General features: G+C 54.6%; 1 protein-coding gene across 1 annotated transcript; it reads right to left on the bottom strand.

Moving 5' to 3' along the window:
* Nucleotides 1-2,111: 2,111 nt before the first annotated feature.
* On the bottom strand, nucleotides 2,112-13,201 carry LOC308488444 (arachidonate 12-lipoxygenase, 12R-type; the record flags this gene model as incomplete). Its single annotated transcript, XM_081028177.1, has 15 exons — nucleotides 2,112-2,291; nucleotides 2,469-2,639; nucleotides 2,837-2,937; nucleotides 4,752-4,873; nucleotides 5,139-5,308; nucleotides 5,627-5,713; nucleotides 5,965-6,168; nucleotides 7,208-7,351; nucleotides 7,577-7,749; nucleotides 8,092-8,195; nucleotides 8,499-8,621; nucleotides 8,735-8,821; nucleotides 8,937-9,018; nucleotides 11,577-11,781; nucleotides 13,055-13,201. 15 exons carry the CDS (start codon nucleotides 13,199-13,201, stop codon nucleotides 2,112-2,114), a joined length of 2,100 nt encoding a protein of 699 aa, XP_080884303.1.
* Between the last annotated feature and the right edge of the window lie 890 nt (nucleotides 13,202-14,091).

The raw sequence follows: 14,091 nt of genomic DNA, 5'->3' as shown, positions 1-14,091 counted from the left end.
AGGTAGATGCCGTGGTGAGCAGGACAGACCCAGCTCTGCTCTTTGGGAACCAGTGGGGGAGATGGATCCAATCCACCAGTCACAACACCGAAGGGCCTGGGGTCTAATCCTTCCCGGCAGCTTGATCTAGCTGGAAAGGCTGCAATGCAAATGCCTGCAGGGCCAGCAAGCAGCCAGAAGCTAGGGAAGAGGGGTGGGCAGGAACTGTGGCTGGTGAAGAACTCATGTTTGTCCCCTGGGACAATGGCAACTCAGCTATGACGATAGCCAGATCTTTTGATTTTTCCAGAGAAACTAAACATTTTCTAATATTTAAGTATTGACCATTGATTCAACTGGAAAAAGAAACAAAAAACCCTGGCAACCAATTAAAATGAATCTGCAAACCAACTCTGGCTCTCAGGCCCTCCGTTGGCACCTCCTGGTAGAAATGGAGGCCTCCAGGTTCGAAGCTCAGCTTAGCGGTTTATACAATCGTGATTGGCCATTGTCCTTCTCTGGCCTCAGTTTCCTCCTTCTGGGGCAGCTGGTCTCAGCAGCTTTTCTCACTCCGGCCCCTGGCATACACAGCCACCAACAGTTACCGTGTATTCCTGGATCACCAGCTTTATGTGCAATAGAGTAGGCATCCACTACCCAGATGGCAGTGCAGTGAGCAGGGACTTAGAGCTGCAGGTGGGTCAGGGAGATCTTCCAGGAGGGTTTTCTAAGCCGCATGAGCTCAGGTGAGGTGTCCATCCCAGTTTTCCACCCTCTAGACCCCACTTCTCCAGGACAGCGGCCCCTCGGGTTTCAGCTCCATTCTCTCCACCTTACCCACTTGTAGGGGTCCCTTGCACCCTGGACAGCTGTGCTGGTCTCATCGAGTATCTCACTATGACCATCTTCACCTGCTCAGCCCAATGTGCTGCCACCAACAATGGCCAGGTGAGCCAGTGCCAGACCTGGGGGACAAGCCAGGTCATGGAGGAATGGACCTAGCAGGAGCAGTGGCAACCCTGTGCTTACTGAATGTGGGGGGTCAGTTTGAATTCAGTGTCTGGATGCCCAATACTCCCACTGCCATGAGGCCCCCCAGAGGCCTCCACCAGAGGCCAGACAGACCTGATGGCCTCACTCCCTGAGGTCAATGCCACTTGCCATGGCCTCATGCTCTTCTAAGGTATCACCGATGAAACCAAGGGCTCTGTAAGCAAGGCCCAGGGTAGAGGTGGAGGGGTGGGCTTGGGGGCTGTGGGGATGGTTATCTCAGGTTCCAGGAGAATGGGTGGGGTGAGGAAGGAGTCCTGAGGGACAATGGTATTCTTGGAGGGGCACTTAGCAGGCTGGGCCCATTGGTGGGCAGGGCCTGGAGTGACATAGGTTTCGGGGTGACATCGGTTTCTAGGGTAGGATTGTTCCTAGTAGATGGAGCTTAGGGGGGGGGTCTGGATTTTCAATAAGTTGGGCTTAGGGCTGCCTTTTGCCTAGGTGGCTGAGTGGTTTATGTTTCAAGTTACAGGTCTTGGGTGGTCTAGGTTCCTAGGTAGGTGGGGGCTCGGGTGGTGGTCTGTGTCGTTGGGTGGATTTTCTGGTGGAAGGGGGTCCTCCGTGGTCTGGGTGCCCAGGTAGGGGGACTTCAGATAGATCAGAATCGCTTTGGGTTGAAAGATGGGGCCACGGCATCACAGGTGAAGGTCCCAGCCTTCTTTCCTGTCGTCCGCAGCGGCCGCTGGGCACCTAACCCGGAGGAGCATTTCACCGAGGAGGCCAAGCAGCAGAGCACCGCCGCCTTCCAGAGCCGGCTGGCCCGGATGTCGCGGGACATCAGGGAACTGAACCCGGGCCTGGTGCTGCCCTGCCCTTACCTGGACCCCGTGGTGATGGAGAACAGCATCATGGTGAGCGCGGGGCCAGGCCTTCCCGCCCCGCCCCGCCCCTAACCCCGCCCCGCCCCGCCCCTAACCCCGCCTCAGCCCACCCCTCCAGTAAACGCCGCGCTCACTGACAGACCCAGGGCCTGTATTTGAAGTGGGTTTTTTCTTTTCTTTTTATTTTTTTCTTTTCTTTTTTTTCGTTTTTTGAAAACGGCCGGGCTTAGGGCGTGAAGAGGCGAGGCGAGAAGGGCTGTCCTAGATAGAAACGCTGTTCTCGATCAGCACAGGGTCTAGGTAGTAGTAGGGGATAGGGAGGTCCTTGTTGCGCTGGCGTATGTTGTGCGAGATCTCCGCCAGGCGCTGACGGAAGGTCTCCATGCTCCTCCGCGGGACATCCTCCACGAAGTGGATGTCGGGGAAGTGGCCCAGGGGCCGCTGCGGGTGCAAAACCGAGCAACTGAGACACAGCGGGCCCCCACCCCTCCACCCTGCACGTTTAGGAGCCTCTCCCTTGACACCCCCCTCCTGTCGTTACTCCCCTCCCCAACTCCCAGCCCCCTGCCTATGCTCAGAGTTCCCCCACCCCCACCTGCACCCCGACGCCCAGGACACCTTGTCGTCCGGCTCCCGGCTGAGTGTCCAGAGCACCAATAGGATGATGCAGGTGGTCTTCACATCCGGCAACGTGTCCAGGAAGGTCTTCAGAGTCGTCAGCCCCTTGGCCTGCATCGGTGGGTTCCGCATGGATGATGGGAAGTTGGGCATCCAGGAGGTGAACTCCAGCTGGAGGTGGAGTAGAGGAGGGGGTTCTGGATCAGAGAGCACCCCGGGACTCTCGAGTTTAAATTGAGGCTGGGATTGAAGCTGGAACTTGGATTGAAACAGGTCAGGCCCAACTAGGACTTTTAGTTGAGGTTGGGACTGGGACTAAGGTTAGGTCTGGGCCTGGGGCTGGGGCAAGGGTTGGTGAGCACAGGTACCTGCCCTGTGTTGACAGCTGCGTGCTTGGCAGAGCAGGTGTAGATGACGATGGTGACATATCGTATCAGCTCAGGCACGGTTCGCAAGCACTTGGGGAAGCCTGTGCAGCAGGGCAAGGCGGAGGCAACGTCAGTCCTGCGCTGGTCCTGGCTTGCCGGCGGGGGGCGCAACCAAGCCCAGCTCAACCTGTCGTGCCAACACTTAAAGCTGCCACATCCTTGCCCTCATCCTGCCTGCTTGTCTCTCCTGTGGCCACAACCCCATTCCCCCAGGCCACACCACAAACCTTGGAGAGGGAGCCTCAACTTGCTTTGATCAGATGTCCTCCAGGGCTGCCCCAACCACCTGCCTGAGATGGGGCCCTCAGATCCCTATTCTAGCTCCCTTAGGGGGACCTCTTGGGTCCCAGATCTCAGAGGGGAAAGAATCCTGGCTTTAGAAAGCTTTGGAAGAAACCTGGCTTTCTTGCCTTGATTCAGTACAGTCCCTCATCTAGACCCCACCACACACACACTTCTTTTGAGACTGCACTTTCCAGATAGATTTCTCTGTAGCCTGGCTCTTGGTTGTACACCTAATTAGGCTTCTTGCTTTTCTCCCAAGTAAGCAGCCAGCCCTGGTTGCCATGGGGAACCCAGGTTCCAAAAGTCCAACACATTCAAACCAGACCCATCATCTTCCTCGCAAAACCATCCTCCCTCCAGGCTCCCATCTCAAGAAATGACTTGTGCCATCTACCCAGCTGTGAAAACTCTAAACCTGGGAGTCACCCTTGGCCCCTCTCTCCCCCACCTGTCCCCCACTGCCAAACCCAAACCAGTCACCAAGTCTTGTTGTTTCTATTTCCCAAGTCTGTCTGGAATTCTCTGCATCCCCACAGCCCCTACCTGGTTAGGTCCCTGTCACCTTCCTTCTGGACACCACAGTAGCTTCCCAAGCTGTCGTGTGACTGCTGGTGCAGCCAATGTTCTAACACACAAATCTGATCTCCCTGCAAACCTCTCCATGGTTCCCTATGGCACTCAGAGTAATTCCAAAGTCCTTCACCACGCTGTGCAACCTGGCCCTTGCCCATGACTTCAGCCTTAGCCCCACTGGGAGCCTGCCCAACTCCCACCCTCAGCTCTAGTTGCAGGGACATGTCAGCAGCTCCCAGAACTCTCCAATGCCACCTCTGTCATCTCACAGCTGACCTGTACATCCTGCAGATCTTAGCTGTGATCTCAGCTAGATTTTAGCTTGCTGCTCCCCAACACCACTCTCTACCTACCACCCTTCCCCAAGCTGAGTTAGGTGTCTCTCCTGGGCTCCTATGCCCCCCGAGCTGCACCACTTCTGCCATAGTGTAAGTCCACCTTTACTTGAGCAGTCCCCCTTCCCCCAGTCTGTGAAGTTCTTGAGGGCAGCACCTTCACCTGACTCGTTCTCTTTTGCCTCCCCAGTAACCAGCACAGTGGTTGTGACATCATAGATGCTCACTAAATACTTGTTGAGTGGGTGCCCAAATGGCCTGACCTCAGGATGCTCTCCCCCACTCCTGGAACCTGCCAGCTCCCCACCAGCTCCCCAGACTACAGCACACTCTGCCCTTTCCAGTCTAAGCTCATGTCTCATTTCTTAGTCCACAAAGGTTAGTTTCTGGGGTGGGGGACTGGGACCCTTCCAAGTCTCTACAGAGATAACCCACAGTCCATGAGCTCAGACAGGGACCAAAAGACAGTAATGCTTTGTTCCCCAACCTCTTCGAGATGCCACTGCTCCAAGGGACAGGAAAGAGCCATGACAAAATCCTAGGGCAGTGATGTAGCCTCCTTCAGCCCCCAAGGAGACATGCTCTGGCCCCAGCCAAGGTGGGGCTGGGGCCACCCCACAGCCCCAGGCCCCTGTTGGATGCCCAGGTGCCCAGGCCCATACCTGAACTTTCACGCCCTAGTAGGCACTCCTTGAATATCTCCTGCACCCAGGACTGCAATTCTGGGTCACCCTCCACGGCTGCGTCACATGGGTAATAGTAGGTGATGATCTCTGTCACATACCTGACAAGGGGACAGGGCCTCAGTTTGGACCCTCTCCCTGCCCTGCCCAACTGTGCTGCGTCCACCTTCCCCAGGATGCCCTGGCCCCAGAGCTGCCCCAAGCCTGTGGGTGGGCAAGTCCTATGGGGCAGAAGTGGCAAGGGTAACTTGCCAAAGTCAGAAGATGTCACCAGACACAAGCTCAAGTACTTCAAGGCTCCCCACGCCCCCTCCAACACCCCAGGGTGTCCACCCTGAGTGCCACCCACTGCTGTCCCCACCTTACCTCTCCAGTGCATCCCACACTGCTAAGCAGTCATCGCGGTAATAATATCCTGGCAGGTCCTGAACCCCGCGCTCCACAAAGTCATTGGGGAGGTAGCAGCTGTCATAGGTCATCTCTGACAGAGCCCGAACCATCACTTCAGCAAAGCCCTCCAGGCCCAGGGACGTACCCTGTCAGGGAAGAGGCAGATACTGGGGCCATCGGGTCCCTGCAAGTCCTCTCCCCTGAGGCTGGCACGTCTCACACATAATCTAGTGAGTGCTCTCTCACCCCTGTCCAGCCTTCCCTGCCCCTGGAACCCTCACACTTCAGCCAGCACACTCAGCGCCTGCCTCTGTGTCCAGGTAGACACAGCATCCACCTTAACCTTAACCCTCTCTCTATGCCCCCTCGTGATCTAAAGGCAAATGGGAAGTCCTGCTTTTAGTCTAACTCAAAAGCCAGAAGGAAAGCAAATTTCTTGCTGGGGTTGGGCGCAGAAGTCTTACCCTGGCGGAGAGCCCCCCCTCATTGAGGAGGAGGGCCCGCCCAATGCTGTTGATCTGAATGGTGTATCGGGTGTGAGGGACGAGGAGCTGTGAGAGGAAGCAAGAAGGACAATGAGAGAGAACGGAAGTTATCCCCCAAAGGACCTCGGCACCCCTATTTCTGCAACATCAGACACTCTCACTTTAGGAAGTCCCCACTCAAGCCATGTCTTATGGGTCCCCAGCTGCCTCTCCAAGTCTGACTGGAATCCCTCTAACTGCTGAGCGGACCAGGTGGCTTTCTGAGGCTGGGTGAGGGCAGTGATGCTTCACAGAGGTCCCTTTGTCCAAGCCCATACCTTGTAGAGAGGGTGGCACATGGGCAGCTGCCTCAGCACAGCCAGGCAGAAGGCCTCAGCGACGAGGTGGGTCCCCAGCAGGTGGGAGATGGCTTCATGGCAGAAGAACTCAGCGTTGCGTACCCAAGTCTTGGCCAGCAGCCAGTCCCACTCAGAGTCGCTGGGCAGGAAGATGGGGCAATCGGGTCCAGGGGTCTGGCTAAGCTGAGGATGGGTAAAGAGGGAGGGTTAGATGAGTGCAAAGACCCACACACAAGGGCCCCCACTGCAGGAAGGAGGCCAAGGGGAGTCTGAGGAAGTATAAAACTCTACCCCCTATGCTCCAGTCATTCTGGTCCCCTGAGCATACCAGGGCCTTTCTTCCCTCCTCACATTTGCTTTTGCTGTTCCCACGGCCTGTAATCCCTTCCCCTGTCCCTTTCTCTACCTGGCAGCTCCCACTGATTCTTCAAGAATCAGCTCATGAGCTGCCTCCTCTGAGAAGCCTTTCTTATCTCAACCCCATCGCTGGTACCTTCAGTCGTGCACTGCACAAGGGTACCCAGCACCCTGGGGGGAGACAATTACTGAAAACTAGCCTACACTGTTCCACTAATGGGTCAGGAGCATCAGGGCTTGACCCAATCACGCCCAGAGGGGTGATTTTTTCTAACTTGGATCTGACCTTAGTGGGGACCTCTAGGAAGAAAGCACCTCAGTTCCCTTTTCTGCCAGACCAGACTCCCAAGGCAGCAGCTAAGTCTAATTAGCTCAATGTTTCCATGCTTATACTCACAGAATACACTCTACACACCGCTGCACCCACAGGAACCCAAGTTTATGCATGGGAGGCACACAGTGGCAGCATACAAACATGCACATGTAGGGACACACAGAAACTCAGCCCAAGGCTTACACACAGGGCCACACACCAGGCTCATCACCAGCCACACACATAAATAGGGACATACATAAACAGGTATATTCTCAGGTGCACACACAGGGACATATATGGACACACATGCTTATACACTCACACAGGCACAAGCCCTCACAAATAGGTGCACACATAGGGACATAAGGTTCACATGTACAAACACACACACAGGCTGACCCACTCACTACACACTCACATAGAAAGGGGCATACAAGTATATACATAGGCCCCCACACTCACATAAGTGCACACACACATTCATGCACATACGAAGGCTCACACACTGGCAACATGCTCACACAGCAGTGAGGCCTGCACCCTAAGCACCTGGATGGCAATGGGCATCATGTTCCCTTCCGGGTCAAAGTGCAGCAGGCAGAGGGGGGCGCATTGGTGCTGCTTCTGGCCGTTGAGCTCAACAGTGGGGATGCCCTCCAAGATGCGGTAGTCTGCCAGGTAAATGTTCCCCTTCTGGAGGGGAGCCGCGATGAGTAGACAGGTAGGCACCAACACAGGCACCCATGACCCACACCTTGGATACAGAGTGTCCCCCAGATGCAAGGGTTGGCCAGGAACCAAGTGGGGGATAAGCAAGGGGGTGGAACTCTGCGGGCAGCAGAGGTGGGGAGAGATGGGGATGCCAGGGAGGGAGGAAGGCCAGCAGGCCGTGGAGCTCTCTGCTGGACCAAACCTCACCTCCAACTCCGCTTGCAGGCACGTTCCGTCGCCCAGGAACGGGGCCACCATGTCATCTGTGACGGGGAACTTGTCTGGAATCCGCGTGCAGCGGCGGATCAGGCCTGGGTTGATGCCATTGAGGTACTGGTACCCAAAGAAGCTGTCCTCTGCCCAGTGTTCGGCCACGTATTCTGGGGGAGGAGGATGGCGCAGGAGCGTCATGACGCGACCTTATCCCCATCAGGGACAGAAAGGCATGGGGCCGAGGCCCAAGACAGAGGAAGACAATGGACACCCAAGAAGAAAACGAAAAAGCCCTCATCCTCCCCTTGAGCGGCCACAGGGGCCCAGGCGACGTTGTCCAACGGGCCGCCAGAGGGCGCGCCCACACAACTCGCGACTCCTGCCTCAGGTTGGCCGGTTCCTCCCACCCCACTGCGCTGACGTGGGGGTCCTGCCTCCTGGTGGTGTCTTGGGTTCCTTCCGCCAGAGATAAGTTCCCCGTGTTCCATTCGTGATGCCCCACCCCATACCGGAGATAACAGACTTGTGGGCAGGGAAAATTTTCTTAATGTCCTTCAGTCTCTTCCACGACTGTTTGCAGTCCACCAGACCGCGGAGTTTGAACTTCAGTGACCTAAGAGATGGAAATTCAAGGGAGGATGCCGAATGTCCGCAGAACTGCCCTACCCCACTTAGGTCTCGGAGTCTCAAAATCTCTGGGTACAGGGTCTCCTGGGCCCACAGCTCAAGGTCTTTCTAGATCTGTCTCTGAGTGTCACCTCTCAAGTTCTCTGGCCCATCTTTTCAGCTCCCTCTGCCTTCCTGGCTATTCCAACCTCCCGGGCCTTAGTGGAGGTGAGCATGGAGCAGAGGGAGAGGGGCAGTCTTTTCAGGAGCCCTCACCACCACCACCCCCGTGCCACTCACACAGACTCACATGGGCCCCAGGCGAAAAAAGAAGGAGGCTGTCTTGACGAAAGAGAAGCGAAGATTTGAGTTCAGGAATCTGGTGGCCTTAATATTGATGAGAATCGGGAATCCGGGGACATAACCATTCCACCTGCGGGAAGGAGTGCAGGGCTGGGAACACGCATCTGGAGTCCAGGGCTCAAAGGAGGGGGCAGAGTCCAGGGGTCTGCCCTGGGAGAGGCCAAGGCTGCCTCAGGTCCTTACTCAGGCCGGTTGGGGTTTCTCCGGACAGGAGGGCGGTAACTGGGGATGTGCACGTAGTTGGGCAGGCCAGGAACAAAGACCCTCCAGCTGCAAAGAGAAGCCGAGTTGGTAGGCCCTGATGGCCATGAACCATCTCAGGGACAGAGGGCAAAGACATCACTGGACCCCTGACCTCCCTTAACCCGTGCCACCCTCTCCTCACTGGTATAAGTCCTGCTTGGCTCTGATCTCCTCCCGTCGGTGCTCCAGAAGGATCGGGAGTGTGTCCTCTGCTGTTGTCTTTCCTGTAGGGATTCCAAAGAGGGGGCTCAGATCGGATACCCCCCCCCCAGCCACGGCCTCTGCCTGCTCCTGCCCACTTCAGGGATCAGAATTCTCTTCTGACTCCCAGGTCAGCTGGGGTAGGGGGCACAGCTAAGGATGGGGGAAGACTTACTCTGGGAGAAGGACAGAGGGTGTGTCTCCTCCCAAAAACTCAGACGAAAGGAACAGGGACCACCCTCCCTCTCACTCTAGCCCTCAAGCTGGGCTGTGCTGCTGTAAGGAAGTCTCTCTTCCAGATCCATTGACACAATGACAGTTATTTAGCACTTACTAGGTAAGGGCACTTTCTAAACACTTTCCTTCTATTAATAATTTAATCCACACAAGAACAACCTTATAAATCAGGTGACTAGTATTGTAGGCTCACAACCTGCTCTGCACAATTCCAAAATCCAACAGGCTATACAAATCAGGTTGGTTTGTTTTTTCTACAAGTTAGGCACAAATTCCTTGGTCAGCAAAACCTGCTCAAAATTTACTTGAAGCTACAGACAGTCTTCATTTAACTTACTTAGTGTAACTATTCATAGTTTTTGCTGCAGAGATATTAGTATATTTGATTAGGGGGTGCTCTGGAGGATATATCACATAATATATGGTGTGTGTGTGTGTGTGTATACAGAAGATACATAAAGATAAAGATATGTGTGTATCTTTATATATGTATGTGTGTATATGCATTTATATATAAAATCTGAATTTCAAAACCCCTCTGGCCCTCACAGTTTCAGTTAAGGGAAAACATCATCATGCTTATTTTACAAGGAGAAAACAGTCAGTATTACATAAAGAGAAAACAGTGAGCTAGGGTTTGAACCAAGGCAGTCTGCTTCTGACCACTCATCCACCACCCACTAACAACCACGAACACTTGTTAAGCCTTTTCAAAACTCGTGTTAGAGGTTGTCTCATGGGATTTTCACATCAACCCTATAAAGTAGGTTCTGTTGTTAGCCCCATGTTACAGATGAGGACACTGAAGTTTAAGAGAATTCACAAATTTACCTAGCTATCCAGCTAGCTCATGGAGCAGCTGAGATCCAAATGCAGAGCTGTTTTGCTCCAGCATCCTGGCTGGTCGTCCCAGGCTGGTGTATGCCTATCACTGCAGGTCCATCATTTTCCCTCAAGACCCCTTCACCAGTCTTTCCCTTCTCCATCTGCCTCAGCTCATGTTGTACTCTGGGTGAACAGTGCCCGCTGGAGTTGTTCAACCCAGAGCCCCAGCTCAGCTTCATCCCCAGAGTGGGAGCCTCACTCCTTTAAGGACCTAGCAGGTGACTCAAGTCTCCTTGCCCTGGTGTTGCGTGGCAGCTGCCCCACCCAACCCCATTCCTGCCTGGCCACCCAGCATCACTCTGCCTGTCCCCTGCTTCCATGTTACTCACTGTGGGAAGATGCTCCACATCCCCAGTCAGACCCTCCTCTTGGCTTCCTCACCCTTCCCCAGGCCTGCCTCTCTCTGTCCCTCCTGAAGATAGAGCTTCAGGCCCCTGGGCCCCCTCAGCTTTGCCCTTCCCTCCCACCCACCTCGAGGGAGGCCAGAAGAAGCTTGGGTGGTAGAGCCAGGGGGACAAAAGAGGACAGGCCTCCAGTCCCCATGTAGCAGCCACATATTAGGAGGCTGGCCTAAGCCTGCCAGACAAGGGCTGTGGAAGGGGTAAACATAAGGAGCTCAGGCACTCAGGTTTTGTCACTCTTGCATGGGAGCAACTAAGCAATTTGAAAACAGCTGGGCCACCAAGGAAAACCCCAACAGTCTGTATGAGTAACAAGGCTTCCTACTGGAGTGGGATGGAGCCTTACTGGAATAAGGGGACTTTAGAATTAGCAGTGAGTCCTATTAGAGAAATAAGGTGTCCTGATGGGGTAACAGGGAGTCCTTTGGAGCAGAACATCCCATTAGTCTAAAAAATGCTAAATTAGAAACTCAGAGCATCATAATAAGGCACAAGTCCTCCTATTATAGTACCATAGAGAACTGTTGAACTAACAGCCTTCTTAATGAAAAACAAGGCAGCAGTTGGAGTGCTGGGGCATCCAATTAGAACAACAAGGTATCCTGTTGTAGTAACAGAACTCTGCTGGAATAACAGGGAGTCTTTTTGGAGTAGCAGGACATGCTATTTGGAATAAATAGGACATCCTATCAGAGTCCTGAGGCCTGTACCCAGAGTAGCAAGTGGTCTTTTCAGAATGGCCAGGCAACCCATGAGAATCTAGGAGAGGACAGTAAAGGTAACAGAGAGCACGCTTGTCTCCTGCCGGAACCTGGGAGCCTGACACTCTGAGGGTCATTCCATGCCTCATACATTTCCATTCCTCAGGGTGCGGCCCAAGCTGGGCCCAACACAGCAATGATGACTGAGAGTAATGTGTGAGAGTGGCAGGCATTCCTGGGAATCCCTGTGGGGCTGGCACCTGGCTGACGTGGGGAGCCCAGAGTGGCCATGCTGAGGTGGCTTGGCCAGAGCAAGGGACCAAATGAATGGCATGGGATGGGGTAATGAGGGCTTGCCTGTAGCTTCCCGGAGTGCCAGGGTCTCGTAGCCTTCCATCCACTGGTAGGCGGGAAAGTGGTAGATACGGCCATTGGGTGCACAGATCTGCACGTAGTTGCAGTACCAAGACTTCTTGGGAAAGAAGGAGTAGCGCTCCTTGTGCAAACGGATGATGATGAGCTCCCCCAGGTCCTGCTGGCACTGGACAGTGTACTCATCCACCTGGGCAGGGTACAGGGCCAGCTGAGTGTGTAGGACTCAATCCTGACTTCTCAGGCCTCCTACGGGTCTGGCTCCTCACCTAGGCCCTGCTCATGCCTCACCTCCCTGAACAGGGGTGACCTGATCTTTGGGCTCTCCTCCCACCGCTCTAACCTGACTGTCCCCTGCTGGGACCCATCAACCCAGGGCTAGGCAAGAGCCAAACCCTCCTTTTTCTCCACTCAGAGCTCCTGAGGTCCTATTTTCCCACCCACCTCCCCAGCTGTCTGAGGCTGCAGGAACCAGGCAGATCCCCAAGGGCTGTTGTATAAAGAAGCCCAAGTGGAGTTCAGGGCCCTCGTGCCTCCTAGTCTTAGAGTGGGCAGAGGAGGTCCAAAGAGCCCCTTTTTCTCCAACTTATCAGTGACGATGTGGAGATTCAGAAATGGCCACATAGAGTGATCTGTTAAGGTCACATAGCAGCAAGTGGCTGGACCTGACCCACATCAGGTCTGAGGGGTGAGGGCCCAGCAGAGGGTGCCTTCCATCATGGAGCAGGCGGGCCCGCACTGGCCAGGATGGTTTGATGCCATTTGAAGTCACAGAGACTGCAATATGAATGTAAGCCAGTTATGATGCACCTTAACTTAGAAAAAGTGAGTGACAATAGGAGAGAGAAGAATGAGGGAGGAGGGGAGAGAGGAAATGGGAAAGGATGAGGGAAGAGGGAGTGGAAAGGGGATGAAAAAGAAAAAAAGAAAAAGGGAATAGAAGAGGGTTGAGAGATGAGGGGTGTGGAGCGAGCAATGAGAGAGAGGAAGAGGGAAAGAGAAGAGAGATGAGAAGAGGTGAGAAAAGGTGAGGGAGAGGGATGAAGAATGACCAAAAAGGGATGAGAGGTGACAAACTAGGCAGGAAGAAGGATGGTCCAAAGACTGTGGAAGGTTGGGAGCCAGGTCTGGGTTGAGGGGCATCCAGAGACCTCTCCCAGAGCTCCTGAACCTCTCCTGGCCAAGCTCTGTCCCCTTCCTCTGCACACCACCATTCCTCCTTGTGCTCCCCAGACACACACTCACACATACACACGTAAACCACATATACTCACACAGACATGTACACACCCCACACACCTACACGCATACACACACCACACTCACACATATACACATACATATATACATATACACACCAAACTCGTAATAAACACATACATGCAGACACATATACACCACACTCACACATACACATACACCACATTCACACATACACCACACACACAAACACACACACTCACCGCTCCAGTTGCAAAGTCTCTCCCAAAGTGGTTCAGCAGCTGTTTATGGCTCTCTCCTTGGGTTCCGACGATGGTCAGCAAGATGGAGTCCATTGTTCCTGACAAGAAGTCGGTACCAGTGGCCACCTTGACTTTGTAGGTGGCCATGGCTGCTCTTCAGGAGGGAGCTCAATCCCAGACACTGTGAGGTACTGTATGGAGGGTCCAAGCCAGGTAGGGGAAGCCACACACAGAAGAGTGGAAAGGGCCAGCTTCCTGAGATAGTAAAGTGAGGCAAGGCTGGCTGACCCCCTAACAGCCCAGAGCCTGGAGAAGCTCTTGCCCTTGGCGGGCAGGATGGGAGCCAGGCAGGCTGAAGTGAGGCGGTGCTCCTGGCTGGTGAGCCAGCTTCTGGGCTGCAAGCCCTTGGGAGCAGGCAGGGAGGAACAGGAGGCAGGGCGCCTGGGCCTGCCTCTGAGAGGGCGGATGGAAGATGCCTTGAATGAAGGAGACTTCAGGGTGGGGGAGCCAGTCCAGCCTGAGCCAGGGCCTCAGGGAAGCTGGGGGAGGGGTCTGGGCGGGGCCTCCAGATCTTTATCAGCCTAATAAGCTCTTTCCTTCTGCCCGCCTCCATGGGCTGCAGAGCTGGGTACCCCATGAGCAGTGGGTTATGGCATTGGTTTGGGGGCCCCCAGTGGGTGGGGGGTAGGGGAGAGGGTGCAGCACAAACTCGCTGTACAGCTGGCCTGTACATTCCTGTACATTCCAAACTTGCCTGGCATTCCTCTCTGGGAAATGTGGCAAGTAGTGGCCCAGCGGGAAGGCTAGCACATCCTTCCGCCCCAGGACCCAGAGCCCATGACAGAAAGGGTGGTGGGTGTTGAAGCTAGAGCTCAGGGACCCTAGCGTGCAGAGAGGCGCCAGAGAGAGGTGATCAGCGATGGAAGAGGAGGAATTTGTTGATTCCTGACCAGCCAAGATAAGCTGAGGAGGAATTGGGGTTGACTACAAAAGTAGAAGACAGTTGTACACGTGGGGCACAAGAACTAAGCTAAGAA

The sequence above is a fragment of the Rhinolophus hipposideros genome (genome assembly GCF_964194185.1).
Source record: "Rhinolophus hipposideros genome assembly, chromosome: 20".
Classification (NCBI taxonomy): domain Eukaryota; kingdom Metazoa; phylum Chordata; class Mammalia; order Chiroptera; family Rhinolophidae; genus Rhinolophus; species Rhinolophus hipposideros.
Note: the sequence above shows the minus strand (reverse complement) of the source record. Positions and strands in the feature narration are given on the sequence as shown.